This window comes from Marmota monax, unplaced genomic scaffold, assembly GCF_021218885.2.
Source record: "Marmota monax isolate L192 unplaced genomic scaffold, Marmota_monax_Labrador192_F-V1.1 WCK01_AAM20220418_F8-fsc00020, whole genome shotgun sequence".
NCBI classification, from domain to species: Eukaryota; Metazoa; Chordata; class Mammalia; order Rodentia; family Sciuridae; genus Marmota; species Marmota monax.
Window position 1 is genome coordinate 14,367,645 of NW_026692912.1, and position 16,021 is coordinate 14,383,665.

At 37.0% G+C, this 16,021-nt stretch overlaps 1 protein-coding gene across 6 annotated transcripts in view; it reads right to left on the reverse strand.

The window, feature by feature from the left end:
- Positions 1–15,621, reverse strand: part of LOC124097342 (complement C5) — a 31,415-nt gene extending 15,794 nt beyond the window's left edge. For 5 of the 6 annotated variants that reach the window (XM_046451777.2, XM_058581664.1, XM_058581667.1 and 2 more), the window contains exons 1-14: positions 15,496–15,621; positions 14,726–14,918; positions 13,367–13,529; positions 12,103–12,173; positions 10,542–10,633; positions 8,987–9,069; positions 7,176–7,278; positions 6,149–6,263; positions 5,425–5,551; positions 4,509–4,624; positions 3,840–4,022; positions 2,169–2,372; positions 1,378–1,587; positions 1,138–1,287 (exon numbers count right to left, since the gene is read on the reverse strand). In XM_046451777.2, coding sequence (XP_046307733.1) covers positions 1,138–1,287; positions 1,378–1,587; positions 2,169–2,372; positions 3,840–4,022; positions 4,509–4,624; positions 5,425–5,551; positions 6,149–6,263; positions 7,176–7,278; positions 8,987–9,069; positions 10,542–10,633; positions 12,103–12,173; positions 13,367–13,529; positions 14,726–14,918; positions 15,496–15,560 — 1,875 coding nt within the window. In that variant the 5' untranslated portion in view covers positions 15,561–15,621. The remainder of the gene's footprint in view (positions 1–1,137; positions 1,288–1,377; positions 1,588–2,168; positions 2,373–3,839; positions 4,023–4,508; positions 4,625–5,424; positions 5,552–6,148; positions 6,264–7,175; positions 7,279–8,986; positions 9,070–10,541; positions 10,634–12,102; positions 12,174–13,366; positions 13,530–14,725; positions 14,919–15,495) is intronic. The other variant, XM_058581669.1, reaches the window with a different exon arrangement.
- Between the last annotated feature and the right edge of the window lie 400 nt (positions 15,622–16,021).

A 16,021-nucleotide genomic window follows, 5' to 3' on the forward strand; every position in this document is an offset into this window, starting at 1 on the left:
ACTCACTATCCCTCAGAGTCCTTTTCTAAGTTCTGGGAAGGATGGGATCCTCTGTTTCTTTGCTTCATCCAAAATGAAGCAAGGCAAAAACATGGAAATACTCAATAAATTAATTTTGGTGAGGAGGATTTGGTTCTTGCAAAGTTGTGACCATGGCCCATGTGATCCATGAAAGCGTTTCTTGGTGATTGGGGTGGGAGGTGGGAGGGAGTCTGTGTCTGGGGAAGGGGCTGGTGGACAGGCAATAGCTATGTATGGCTGCCATTACTTTCTCTTATGCAGCTGGATGGTGTCTTACACCATGCCTGGTTTCTACTGCCCTCTCCATCATTCCTCTTACAGATTCAGGACACTCAACTCATCAGAACCCCAGCCTTTCCAGTCATATGCCTTTCCTGGAGCAGGAAAATAATTCAATTTTATGCATTAACTTAAAAAATGCCCTCTCTCAGAGTCACTAAATTATTACTTATTCCAAATAACAGGCACTGCTATCAGTCATTAAAATGGAGATAGCTTGGTGAAGAGGTTTTGGTCTTTGCAAGGTTGTGACCATGGCCCATGTGACCCACTGACATGGATTTGATTATGTTTTATTTTAGTTTATTCCTGGAAAAGTTTGAATTTCAGCATTTAATTGAGGATATTCCCAAAGTGTGTTCTCACCAAACAAAATAAATTGGAAAGTAAATTCGGTGGGTAATTATTCTTTATATATCTAAAGGGATAATTTAAAGGGGTAACTCACTTGATTCTTTGTGCTGTTCTATTCAGGCCATAAGTCACCTAATTATCTCTAAGATTTCATCATCAATAACATAGGGACTCTGTGGGTAAGCACTCAGTACATTAAATATTACCTAAATTATTCATACCCATCTCATAGCTTTGTTGTGAATATACAATAAGACAATAGATGTCAAGGCTTAAACTAATGCTGAATATAAAAGCGTTCAGGAAATATTAGCTTTTGGTGTTATTATCCTTAAGTCTAGTTTGGAAGACAGATGTATAGTTGCATCTTTTCTCCTTTATTCCTCTCCCATGACCAATGCAGGGACCCTGAGAGAACCAGGGTGATCACTTGGCCCTGAGTCATGTTTTGCACCAATAACCATGACATTGACTCCACTTAACTCTTTCCAGAGGATTTTTGCTTCTTCCTTGGATGCCATATGTAGCACTGTCCACCGCTGTTAAGGCGACAAACATTTCTGACTGAGTGTCCATGATAAGAGAAACAGCTTCTCCTGGAGAATGTATCTCTTTGTCTGGAGACAGACGGATCTAAAATTAGTGGGAAAAGAAAACCTCTTAGTGTGAGATTATATCATCACTCAGGAGGAACTCAGACTGGGGATAGGGTTGGCATCTCACCTGGAGCTGTTGGCCACACTTCTCTTCAATATTTAGGAAGACTGAGTCAGACACTAATTCTGCTGTCTGCTCCACTGTGATAATGTAGTAGACGAGGAGATGGGCTGTAGGAACCATGTGCTGAGTCACAAGAAGTTTTAAAGTTTGGTAAGATGAGCCTGGGAGTTTCTTCTCTGTGCCAAAGTGTACAATTTTGCCCTTAGATGAAATCTAAAAATACGTGGCAACAAGTAAACATCGAGCATGGGCTTAATGTTGGCTTAGTAATTGAGCAGATATAATAAGAGAAGCATAAGCACCTGAATGTAATCAATGCAATGGATTTTTCCCTTTGTAAATAAGGCATATTCTTATGTAACGCAGGCAAGACCTAGCAGTCGGTTGCTTGGTAATGCTCTGGTTAGCCATGAAACATTGCTGTGGTCACTGACTAGTCTGGAGACTTAAAGATGCTCTGGTGGAAACTTTGACATTGGGCCATGGCAAGATTATAAAGCTAGGGGTCAGCAGCCCTTGAATAAATCCTAAACCTACCTGTCACTACTTACAGGCAGGGCTGGTCATTCAACTTTTCCAATCTACTCCATTGTCTGCTGAACTTAAGAAAGTGTGAGGTTCTGTTGGGAGTATTTGTGAATGTGCTTTATAAACTGTAAAGTGGAACATAAATCATTCATTCACTAAATGTCAATTGTGTCGGGTAAGGAGTCATTTTAAGGATTCTTTGCATAAGTAAAAAAAAAAAAGCGTTCCAAATAGACTAGATGCAAGTAAGATATTACGGGACTTACCAAGTAAACATAGTGTGCAATTTTGTCAACATATGGACTTTTAGGTGTAACAGTTATGCTCAGTTTCTCTCCCACAAGTAAGCTCTTGTAACTGTCTGTCCAGCTAAGAGAAAGGAAGCTCTGGCTGGGTGATGAGTAGGTCACTGCTCGATAGTCACTGCTGGCCTGGTACTCTTCTGGAAGACCTGGGTCATCTGTTCTAACCTAAAACAGATTGTGCCAAACACACACACACAAAAAAAAAAAAAAAAAAAAAAAAAAAACACTGATGCTGAACTTCGCATCAGTGTGATAATGGTGGTGACAGTGATGTTAGGGTTACAAAATCCTTGTGGCAATAGAAAGTGGGGTGTTAGGAAGCTACAAACCATCCAGGATGCCAGAGTTTGGGGTGTGCTGGGAAAAGTGGTGAGCAGTATTTGGAGAGGACAGAGGGACAAGGTTAATCAAGATCAGAGGTGTGCTTGGGATGATCACTCTGTCTCTCTGCCACAATGAGAGGAGTGACAGAGAAGAGCATGAGGAACTAGGTGGCCACTGGGGCTATCCACTGAACTAGGGCACCTGGGAGGAGTCCAGGTTTGAAGTTGGCAGACCTTCTTTAGTTTCAGACAAAATAATGTTTATGCTTTTTTGAACCATCCAATAAAAAGATAAAATCAGAAGAATGAGAAGTTATATTCCGTTTATGTATAATGTATCAAAATACATTCTACTGTCATGTATAACTAGTTAGAACAACAATAACAAAAAGATATGGAGAAGGCAAAGTCTGAAAGACTCTTGAGTATCTGAGATGTGTCTTTACCATAAGGATAATCTTTTGTGTGTGGTGCTAGAAATTGAACCTAGGGCCTTAGACATGCAAGGCAAGCACTCTACCAACTGAGCTATGTCCCCAGCCCCTCCTCACCATAAGGAATAGGAGTAAATGGGATCACTGAAGAAGTCTATCAAATAAGAATGTGTCACTTGAAAAGAGAGGAGGGTCTGACCAGATCCCTGAGGTTAGAGGACAAGCAAGCAATCATTGGTCCATAATGGAGGCTATAAAGAACAAAGAAGAAAAATGAAAAGCAAGAAAACTTGGAGTGACAGAGGATGTTTGAAGAAGAATGTGTTAGTTAACTGACAGGTTGTTTGAAGAAAAACGTGTTAGTTTCTTGCGTTCTAGGAAAACGCAAGGAAGAGAAGGAGCAAACATTATTCAGTGATTTTAGCAAGTAGCTTATGAGTAACCTATGCAAGAGCAGTTTCAGTGGAGTGGTGGGAACTGAAGACAGATCTCTTGTTGGAGGGGACCTGGAAGGGAGAAAGGAAATGTAGGTGATTCTCAATGGAGTTTCCATGTGATATTGGGGAGAAATGATGATAGCTGCAAATAACAGAAAAGAGAAGATTCTGCTAGAATTCTTGCATTCCACTGGTGGGTTCTTAGTTCCAGATTTGGATAATATTGTGTTTACCCCAAGAAAAAATTCCTGAAAACAAAATCAATGGACTGAGGCCTTTACTGAATGTCGATTACACAATACGTATATGTCTTCTGTTCATATAGGTCAAATGTTTTAAAGCAGATCACTGGAATTACATATAAAATCTTCTCCATCTGTCCTGTACAATAGCTACCACACAGACTAATATTAGGCAACAAATGAGAATTCTACTCACATGAAACTCCAAGGCTGACACACCAGGGGAAATGTCAACCATAAACGAAGCAACTCCACGATGATCTGTTGTACTTTTCATTGGATCCAGATCTTTGCTTTCCTGAGTTGCACCCACTATTTTTGCTTTCAAGATTACTGTATTCCCTCCTACAACATGGCCAATGACATCCCTCACCTGTACCTGGTGGACCAAATCAATTCTAAGAGTTAACATTTATTATTTTACATCACAAACATTCTAAAACAATTCCCTCTTTTGTTGCCAAGCACAGACTTTATGGGATTTAACTCAAGAGTCAGATGCATGTCTCAAAGCATTTTCACCCCTCTGGGCATGTGTGATGTGTACTACATTTAATTCAATTCAATGCACACTTATTGAATGTTTGAGAAAAGCAGGGCACTTGCTATGTGTTGGTATGTAAGCCATGGGCTGGGTGAACTTACTACCAGGCCTGGATCTCAGCTCTTGTTTTCCATCACAGCCTTGCTGGCTGTCATGTCCTATTCCTCACCCCGCTACCATTCTTTTCTCCATTCCAATGTCTACACTGGAGGTCACACAGGAACAAAATTTGAGACTTCCCCCCCTTTGTCCTGGCATAGACAAAGCAACCTAAAAGTAAATAGGGAAATTCAACCATATTAGCTATTCTAACCAACTAACCTTGATGGAATATGGAATCCCAGGCTTCAGAGACAGAGGAGTTGCAACCAAATGCAGGGTGTAGGGAGAGAGGACATATTTGACATCCGTTACTTTGGTTCCTTTGAAGAATCTACCTAATGGAATAATGTGCATTGTGTTGAGAATTTGGCAAGTACAGTAGAGTATCATGATCTTTGTGGTGCCTGTTCTGTTCCTATTTATTTCTTCACTTGGATAAGGATAAGAAATTAGTCCATTGTTGGTCACTTCAAACATAAGAATTAACCTAAGTAGGAACGATTTTCTGTGGCCACTCTGGAAAAGCCCGTCACTCTATGACCTGATAAAGTGGTTTTTAGGAGGTTGGTAAAATGCCCATTCATCTGTTTCAAATATTGTGTTCTGTTCCAGATCATTTATCCCACTTTCTTTCTTTCTTTTTTTCTTCAAATGAGCAGAGCCTCATGCCCTCAAGGAATTGGCAATCCTGCTAGAAAGGATAGTCAGTTTTGAACAACTATTTCTAATTTCCAATACAACATTTGTAGGCCGTGTTGTAAAAGATATGTGTTAAATATTTAATAGTATGTAATCAATATACAAATGACCCAGGGATGTTTTTCTAATGTGAATGATTTTACCATCTGACTTATTCAAGTAAAATTTCCAGGTACCACTACTTTTAATTTTTAATAACACAAAAAGTCATACAATACTATCTCATCTACATGGAATTAACAGGTCACCAATGCTGAAAGATGTTTTTCATCAGAATTTCTCTCACATTTATCTAGTGAGCAATATTTTTGTGAACCGTATCTGGTAACTGCACTTGCCCAAAATGAACCAGTAGTGAGTGACAGATTTCTATCCAAAATTTTGGAATAAGAAAGAACTCTGGGAAGTGAATGTATATATTAGTTTAGGAACTGACCTGTACGTTCTTGTACTTTCACAAAAATATTAAGGTATTTGTTGTTTAAATCTTGTAGACTTTTGTATGGCAGGTTTTTAATTGCCTTTGATGTATTAAAATTTACTTGTGCAATTCCATTGATCAGCTGTTTTTTTTAAAGGGGAACAAAAAGTTACAAGATAGATTAGAGCAGAACTCACAGAGAAGGAATAACAAATTGTGCTCTTTTCAGCCTGCAAAATCTCTACTTGGCAACCATGTTCTGGTTGAAGCTCATGGTAATACAAAACACAACCTTGATTCTTTGAGGTATATTCAAAACTGATTAATATAATATTTAGATAATTTCTTTTAAGCCTGAAGGCTCAGGCCATGTTGCAGGATCATGGAGAAAGAACTCTGGCTTAAAATTTTTGATTCAAAATTATGTATAATATTCAGAATCTGAGTCTCTAATTTGGGTACCATTTTCTATCTGAGGGTACCTTGTCCAAAGTCCAAGATTTCATATTCAAATGACATAAATTGCCTACAAAAAATAGATTTTAACTACTCAGCCTTCCAAACTGAAAACAAATGTCACTTTAACCTTTCTATTTCCAACAGTGGAAGCTTCCAAAGCCCAAAGTATTATAGTTCAGAGTTTTTTAGTTCTATGAGCATTTAGGGGTGAAAACCCACTTTACAACTCTATTCTCTGGTGACTTGCTCCCAGTTTGTTTCTGTGAATGAACTCCCTTACCTGTGCCCTTTGGATTGCTTCAGGCATCTCTTCTTTTCTAGGATCCTCTAAATCATTTCTTATTGCAAAAATGACAGAAACCTCAGCTTCAGTTACATTCTGATTATGAGAATATCTATCAAAGAGAATAATTAACTTCTTTTGATTAAGCCATCAGGGTAATGAGATAAGATAAAACACAGCCATGGGAAAATTGCAATTTGCTCTTAAAACATATTCATATGGAGTTTTAGATTTCATTTTACACTCTGTAGTGGTAGAACAAAAATAAGTATTGTTCCCATGGGCATGAGAGAGAATTGAGTCCCAGAGGATGGAAAGAACTTGCTAACATCCCACTGTTGTTATGCTTATAATGAGTTAGTGAAGAACTGAACGCAGCACCCGGAGTTTTGTAAGGGACCACACTGCTGTCATGACTATAACACCATGTGGCAACAATAGGGACCCACTCCCTGCTTCTCCTTTTACCAAGGGGACAACATCAAACATTTGGAGTATGTTATTTTTAGTTTAGACCCATTTTTGCCTTTTGAGTTCAAGAAAAACATGAATTTTCCCTATTTAAATATAAAATAGGGACGCCAGTATCCCCAAAGACAATTTTCCATAGCGCATCTGCCATGTAGGATTTATGGGCTAATTCAATCAATTCTATAGATGATTTTGATGATTAAGTTGTATGATCAATTAATATTAACTAGGCCTCGAGTAACAAAGTATATGTGGATATTTTCATGTAGTTTTGATACCTGACCATGTTATTTAATTTTATTTGCTGAAGAAACGAAGAATAACAGCAAGAGTCAGCAAAAACACTTCAGCCAACTCTTTTAGACCCATTTCCCACAACTATCACATTAATCATAAAGGTATTTATTTACTTATTCTTTTTACACTGAGCCTCAGAATCTTTCTCCAAATAGGGTCCCAGACAAGCACTACCAATTAGTCATTTTGACTCTTGAAATGAAACCTGTTTTCCATAGAGGAACTACAAGAATCTGAAAATTAAAAAAGTTTTTACCTAGCATTTATAGTGATCTTGAAGTCCTCAAAGTTTTCGTGGCTGATATAGTAATTTTCTGGTTGTACTAAGATAGAGAAGTGTGGTTTTTCCAAATACACACCTAAGTAAAAACCAAACAAAAATAAACAAAACCCCCAAAAGCAAGATGGTTGAAACTACAAATATATATCTTAAGCAAGAAATGTCTTGTTACAATGGAACAGATGAAAACCACCAGCATCAGTATTCTTCCCTGGTCATGACCATCATTAATATCCCCGGAATCCTTATGATCTTCCCATCAGTGATTGGCAGCTTTCTGCTCCAAAACCCTGTCATGTACTAAACCACATATTATATGGTGCTGAGGATGGAACCCAGCAACTCTCACGTGCTAGGTGAGCACTCTACTGCTGAGCCACAGTCCCAGCCCCTCACTACTTAAGCTTTTTAAACCATGTTTTCTGCCCACTGGGTTGTCAAGAGGAAGAGAGGTATTTATATTTAAGGGATAAGAACAAGTGCACATAAAAATTTAAAACGTTCAATGTGCTGAAGCCACAGCAACAAAATACCCTCAGAGCAGGGGCTCAATAAGGTCACAGACCTGGTCTTGCTTCTCTGTGTCAACCTTCCCCCCAGTGCCTTTCATATAGTAAGTTTTTGATAAATACTTATTAAATTGGAAATTCCTTGGTATTTAGCAATTCTCTTCCATTCCTGATCTAAAACATGAATATAAATCTCAAATTCTCATCTTTTCCTTATGTCCATTTGAGAAGTGGTGTTAGACCACCCAGCCCTATCTACTGCCATGCACAGCTCTGAAGTCTGTTCAACCCTAAAGGAGGAGGCTGCCCAATAGGAGCAAGGGGGTGGTGAGGGGCTGGCTCCACCTGTTCAGGATGTTGTTCTCTAGGTCAGAGAAAATTGCCCTGGAGGGAGTAGGCAAAACCAGAGCAGGGAGAGTTAATAAACAACTCCAAAGCCGAGTCTGGGTGTTTCTGAGGGTATTTTGTTGCTGTGGCTTTTAGCACATTGAATGTTTTAAATTTTTATGTGTACTTGCTCTTATCCCTTAAATATAAATACCTCTCTTCCTCTCATCAACCTGGTGGGCAGAAAACATGGTTTAAAAACCTTAAATAACAGGAGCTGGGGCGGGGGATCAGCGGTAGAGTGATCACCTAGCACATGGGAGGCTCTGGGTTTGACCCTCAGCACCACATAAAAATAAATAAATAAAAATAAAGGTATAAAAATATTTTTAAAAAAGCTTAAATAGCAACTTTACATACAAATTAGTGTTCTAGGAAATTCTTATGAGAGATTAATAGGAGTCACTTATAAGTTAATTATTAGTATAATAAATATGACTATTTCCAAAGTAAATGTTTATTTTCTTCCCACACATCATCATTTTCCAAACACACAAGCAATTTTTTTAAGCTGAAGGGTTCAAAGGTAGCATTCTGGTTCTCTGACCAAACAAAGTCTTTGTGAGAACCTGGACACTAGGGCATTGAAGTGGACAATCTCTTACAATGTTAGAGAACCATGGATCTTGCAAGGATTTTGCCTTGTCTTCTCCTCCCATTGATTTGACCACCCACACAACCACGACAAGGAAACTAGGCACAAAGAGTTCAGTGAGCACATTACAGTGAACCAGATGGACAGTACTCTGACTCCCAGTTCACCTCTGACCATCACACCTCACCACCTTCTTTACTCTTTACTAAATTTTTATTCCACAAAGTTATTGAGAACTATTTTAAAAAAAAAAAACACATTCACATTGGAAATCTCAGTAATTTTTGAGAAATTACCATGTCTTTTAATTTCAAAATCTGCAGTTCCTATTGTTGTGAAGTCCTCTTTGTAGTTAGCTTTAATTGTCCACAAACCGTATCTGTGAAAGCATCACATTTAAAATTGTAGGTAATATCAGATAATATGACTTTAGTTCACTCATTGGTTGTAGCTAATATTCAAAGGAGCAGTTACTATGGGCCATGCACTAAAGCTTTACACATGTTAACTGTCTTAATCTTCATAAAAATGCTGTGGAATAGGTTGTATTATTATATCATAATAAACTTGAGCTCCAGAGAGGTGAGTGACTTTCCCAAGGACATATGGCTAGTAGGTGATGGAGCAGGACTCAAACTTGGTCATTCTTGCTACAAAACCACAACTCCATTGAATGACCCTGAGTTCTGCATATGCCAATCAATGTATCATATTAGAAAGAGCTATTAAAATTATTAAAAAACATATGTTTTAAGAAAAATTGTTACACCCAAAATTTATTTCCATATTACTCTTTTTCTAGTAGATTATAGTATATCTTTAACTAGATTCAATTGAAGAACTAACCCAAAGGCTGAATCATATCCATAAATATATATATATATATATATATATATATATATATATATATATATATATATACTATAGAGTATATATTATACATATATAGTATATATTCAGCATATATATACATATATATCTATATATGTACACATATTATTTTTAGTTTAGACCCATTTTTGCTTTTTGAGTTCAATAAAAACATGAATACACACACACACACATACACACACACACACACTGTATATACTAGATAGTTTGCCAGAAAATCAAGACTACATTTTTAGGACCAATTGATCAAGTGAAACCTACCTAAATGAGACAAATAAAGAGTTTTTAAAAGTTTACAGCTCAAGTCCAGTGATAGGGTAGAAACAAAGAAGAAGGATGAGTCTTTCCCTCCAAGAGATCTGGTTCCCATTTCTGTCCCACCATTTAATTGTGTGACTATATCTTCAAAATGGGAAGATGAAAGTTCTAGCAGAGTGCTTGGCACAGGGTAGGAGATCCGTATGTCAATTCCTGGGACTTACTGAAGAGTCCCAAATTGTACTTCAAAATATTTTCCAAGTACGAGAAATTGGAACTAAAATGTCAAAGAAATTATTTATAAGAGAGGGTAAAGACACGAAGATGGACATCTTCTATTAGTATTCCCTCCGCTTTTTTTTTTTCCATTGTTCTGTCAGCATTTGGGGGGTGGGGACAGTATTCCCAGTTTCCGCTGTCTAGACTTTGTTGTGGAAGGTGCTCTGTAAATAGAGCAGACTGGCTTGGTTCTCAGAGGGAAACACACTGTCAGGCCCCCTGCCTTGATGCAGGAAAGCCCAGCAGGCTCCACCTTCCCTTAGGTTAGGACACTCACTAGACCTAAAAAACCAGCCAAAACCAGAATTTCTTTCCATCAGCAGCTTTCAGTGACATGTAAATGACTCCATGGACTGTTCAATAGCTCCAAATGGGCTTCACTGTTTTCAAGAGAGAGTTAACCTGCAAATAATATAACAATACTTAGGATGAGATGGGATCTTGAAGTCAGGAAAAGTGATAATTCCAGTAGCATTTCTGTCTTCCCCCACAGCAACTTCTGACCCTTCTGGATCCTTTGAGTGAAAAGAAAAACAAAAATACAAGTTTAATGTTTTTCTTTTTTTTTTAACAACTTGTAAATACAGAATCCACACATAAACATTATATGTGATTGATAGTTCTTATAAAAAATACCCGCTAATATGTTTTAAGAAACATTGTTGGAACTTAGCAAGTGCAAAGTTGATATACACCGAGGCAATGACCGGCCTCAATTGGACTTGTTGGCAAAGACTATCTTCTAAGACAAAAGGCATATTTTAAATAGGCATAAGTAGTACCACAAATATTTAAGATAATATTAAATAAATTCTCAGCAGACTCTCCCCCCACTTCCTCCTTTCTGAAGAGAACATCTGGAATGATCTTCCTTCAACACTGTCTCTCCAACACTTCCTCCATCCTGTCTCTGCCATGGCCCAAGAGCTCCCTTGGCTCTCTGCTGTCTTTGGTGTCTGGACATGCCACAGCCATTGCCTCCGACCTCTTAACATCTGCTTTCCCTGTGAGGCCAGACATCACCTCTTCCACAGGTTCCTTCACCACAACTTCCCAAACATAATATACAGCAATTCACCAAAGCTGCCGGCATCTCTCCCTAAAGCATTTGCAGGCCAGTCCACTGGGGCAAGCCTCTACCATAGCCATCTCCCCATGTCTTGCTTCCTCCTGACTCTAGACCTCTACTTCTGCATTCCACCAGAGACACCGCCCAGCTTCTGTCCAAGCCCCTCTCAGGACTCATCCTTGTCCTTAGTAATTGTCCCCAGAGGGGGGTGTTCATCTGCAGCACTGCCTCCCCTTCAAGCTGGTCTGCCCGTGGTCCTACATCCTCCCTTGTTTGGCTTGCTGAGTTACTTACGTGTGCTGTGCTGGCCTTCTAAACTCAAATGCTCATGGAGGGTCGTACTCCCTGGTCCCCCAAACAAGTGGAGAGAGGCTAAGTGCTGGGTCTCAGGAGACAAACAGACAGACCTGAGCTTGAGTCCTGGTTTAGCCAATTATTATCAGTGGGTTGTCAAGGTTATTTGATTTCCCTAAACGTTAGTCTACTCATCTATAAAATGGGGACAATGACACTGACTTTTGAAGATTGTCATCACAGTATAATGCATTCATGGCCTTCTCCCAGGTACCACATTTTATGCTTCTACAACCCTGGCTGCATCTTCCCCTGACACAGATGGCAAGAGGATTCAGACTGATTAGCTGACATACTTTATAGATGGGGACACCAAAAAAGTATTCTTTAATGAAAACATAAAAGCATATTTCAACCAAAAATTTTAAATTTTCAATGAATATGAGAAAATTATAGAATTGCCAGGTTCTAGCCACAGTAGCTGCTGAATAAATTCTTACTGCCATTTAATATTGAATAAATTAATGCCATTTACCATGAGTTTTGTAAGAATGAAAATTCTTTATCCATATCATAGAAATCCCAGGGTTAAATTTTGTTTTAAATTAATGTTATACTTACTATAAAAGTCAAGATAACTTCTTTTTGAGATGGTTTTAGGTTTTCATCCAATGAATAAACTCTAACTTTTACTGTAAGAAAAAATGTCGTAGTTAGAAACTTCATTCAACTGTAAATGATCTGACAATATCATTGACACTCTCCACAAGGTCCATGGAATTTAAAATAAAAATTGGAAAGCCCAAAGCATAAAATCCAAGCTTCAAAGAAAAGATGAAAAAGATGAATTAAGATGAATCCTAACTTTATCACAAAGTTGGAAAAATATCCTTTTCACAAAAAAGTACTGAATGAATTATTTAAATATTTCTCATTATGCATTTAAAATGTAAATTGACATAGTAAGAACTATTTTTACCCAACTTTGCATTCTTTTAAATTGGAGACTGAACCAAGGTGCACTTTACCACTGAGCTATATCCCCAGACCTTTCTTTATTGATTTTTAAATTTTGAGATAGGTTCTCACTAAGTTGCGCAGGCGAACCTCAAACTTGGGATCCTCCTACCTCAGCTTCTTGAGTAACTAGGATCACAGGTGTGTGCCACTGTGTCTAGCACTCAACTTATGTATTTTTAAACCACTGCTAGATAAGAAAGACTGCAGCTCACTGCTATCTGAAATTTTTAGAGGAAAAACTGTGAAGCAGTAAATTCTGTCAACAGAATGCGTCAGTAGGGCATTTTGTCTAACTTGCAAGATGTAAGTGAAAAATCTCAATTTCTCAAGGTTTGACTACTTATTTTTATACCTTAAACACATGGTCATCCTCTGCCTTAGTGTCCAGGAGACTGTTCAAAGCCTGTCTCAGATCATGTGTGCTGGCGGGACTCTTGTCCTCTTGCTAAAATGATTTCCATCATATTTCACCTAATTGGCATCATCACCATCTCTATTCTATGTCCTATTTTATAGAATTCTTGAACTTAGAAGTCAGTTATAATAAATGGAAAATGCAAATCTTCATACCTGCTATCTGCAAAAGAAATGTCAGGCTCTTAAAAAAATTGTTTTGGAAGAAGCTGGGCATCATTCTAAAAAATGCCTTTCTTAATTCTGCTCTAAAAAAATATGCTCATATTTGTTTGTTCTTTGTATTTATAATTTGCAATTTAATCTTCAGTGTATCAACTCTTTACTTTTGTGTACGATATAAATTATGATATTGTCTTCTTTTTCCCCTAAATATAAGCCAGTTGTTCTCAAACATTCATCAAATCATCCCACTCTTCCCCCATGGATTAAAATTCCCTCTCTGTTGTACCTTGCTCATCGGAATAGTAAACAGATCTGTCTGTTTGAATGAAAAGAAACCCAGTGTCGTATCGCAGTGGAATTTTTGATGCTTTTGAAAAATGGGCAGATACAACTTCTAAATATACATTTGAAACTGCATTTGGCCCTCCAGATAAATCTTCTGGTTTTATCTGTTTAAAAAAATAGGCAATGGAAGAATATTATATAAACATCCTAAAATAATAAAAGGAAATTAGGTATCTATTCTAGTAATTTGAATCATTGTTTATATCTTACAAAAAATATTTTGTAAAATAAAATGGTACATTTATTCTTCTACCAAAACACTTTCATACATTAGTTTCTTATAAAATTTAGTTGGAAACAGTTATTTTAAAACATTGCTCTAAATTAATGTCTATTAAAAACTACAATCACTGAAAAAATTCAATTTTTAATAGATGAAATACTCAAAAGTCATTAGGAAAATATCAAAAATTCAAAAGCTTGTCTGAAATGGAGGCAGAGAAGAATGGAGGATTCACATGTCAGGTAGACAGTGAACTAAAATACTTATCACATGGCAGTGGAAATGAAGAAAGTATTCTTTATACTTATAATTATATTTGTACTTAAGCTGAAAATCTGAATCTTTTTCTTATTTTTTTTTGTGTGTCTCCTGGTCATTTCATAATTGGTATGCAACCTTTCTTCAAATATATCACATTTGCTTAGTATATTTTATGATAATAAACACTTCTCTAATTTTCCTTAAACACTGTACACAAATTTCTTTGAAAGAAAATTTGTTTGGTCCATATCCAATGAGAAAGTATAAACAGTCTATCATAGATACATATTTTAAGAAAAAAATTACTGTTTCAATAAACATGGAATTAAAATGTTTTAGTTCATATTTTTGGAAAACAAATGCTCAAAATGATCTCCATTTATTTCTCTAAAATTTTAAAAACAGGACCAAACCTCGTGTGTGTGTGTGTGTGTGTGTGTGTGTGTGGTGTATTATATTCTTTTAACGTAACATAAAGCTTAAATATCTAAATTATCTCTTCCTAGCATTTATCTTATAAATTTTGAAACAGCTATATATGTTGATTATTTAGTTTTACTCCTGTTACCAAATATTTTCATCTTAATACCCTTCATTCAGTTTTACATTTCCTTACATTGACTCCAAATTAGAAATACTCTCCACTTAACATGTCCCATTACTTATAAATACATTGGTTATGACATATTCACATCAACAGAGCATGACATGTCACATTTTGTACCCACACATATAAAATGGAACAATGTACCATCTCTTTGTTATATTTTATAAATGAACATTTTACATAAAAGAAAGCATGAGATGAATACCTACAATTAAGTTTGCAGAGTTTTGGAATTCATTTTCTGGAGACAAATTTACTTGGCCAAAAGAATATGTAAAACTTTTATCAGGATAACTTTTAATAGCAATGGTCACATCAAATGATTCTCTGTATCCATAAACCTGAATTACTACATTTTCAGAGGCTCCAACATAAAATGCTTTAGGTGCTGAGATGACATATCTGTTGAAATAATAAAATTATGCAGTCAATCTGTTGATAAAAGATCATTTTTAATGCATTTCACTTAGGAGAATACATATAAATTGTCAATGTTCCTTAAACTTAGCAATATATTTTTTATTTCTCAAAATGTCTTTAGCTATGGTAAAGCCAGGATAGCTTCCATAAAGCATCCTAAGAATGAGATTTCAGGAAGACAGGCAAAAGCTATTTTGATTAGTTACATTCAGGAGAAGGTTTAAGGTTCCCTGAAAGAAGTGCAAATAAAGATCACAGTTCTTCTATCTTTTGAAGAATCCATTAAAAAAAAAAATACCAATCAGGAAGTTACTCTTTGGGCGGGACAGAGGTAACAGCCTGAGCAAAAGATAAAGTATGAGAATACAAGTCATGCACAGCTCACAAAATACTTATGTTAAAACACGGAGTAGCAGCGTTGGACACCACAGGAAAGAAGAAATTCACCTGGAGCTCTCGGAAAGTCGAAAGTTAATCTCATATAGCACTGATTGAATTCTGCCCTCTGTAAAAATACAACCAAGATACATTTCAAATGAAAATGGCATTCTTCACTTACATTTGCGTCTGTCCCCAGCTTCTCCCCAAGCAGAAAAAAAGACAGAGCATGCTTAAAATGTCCATGCCTGGGGGAGCAGTAGGTTATTGACACAATCTCTCTTGAAATAACACTCCTTCTGTGAACTCTGCTGGAAGAATTTGGTTAAATTGGCCCTCAGGTTAATTATTAATGTCAAATAGTGGAATCACTGTGAGGGAAATCTCCAAATTTAAATGCCAACCTTTTAATGTCCCCAGGTAATTCTGGAATTCAGAGGAGAAACTCAATTTTGATACAGTGTAAAATGGTAAAATACTCAAATACTTATCTCTAGGAAAATGTTTCAAAGCTGGACACAGATACAAACTATCTGGGGGCTGGTCTGGTGGTGTGCATTTTCTGGGTGTAGTAGAGGCCATTGACCCCCTGACTAGATCTCCCTTTCTGGGCTATTATACCCACCTTTCAGGTGCGAAGTTTGGCTACCAAAGTTTCCTTACTCTGAACTTCTCCAAGTAATTCAGCTCCGTCATGGAAGACAGCT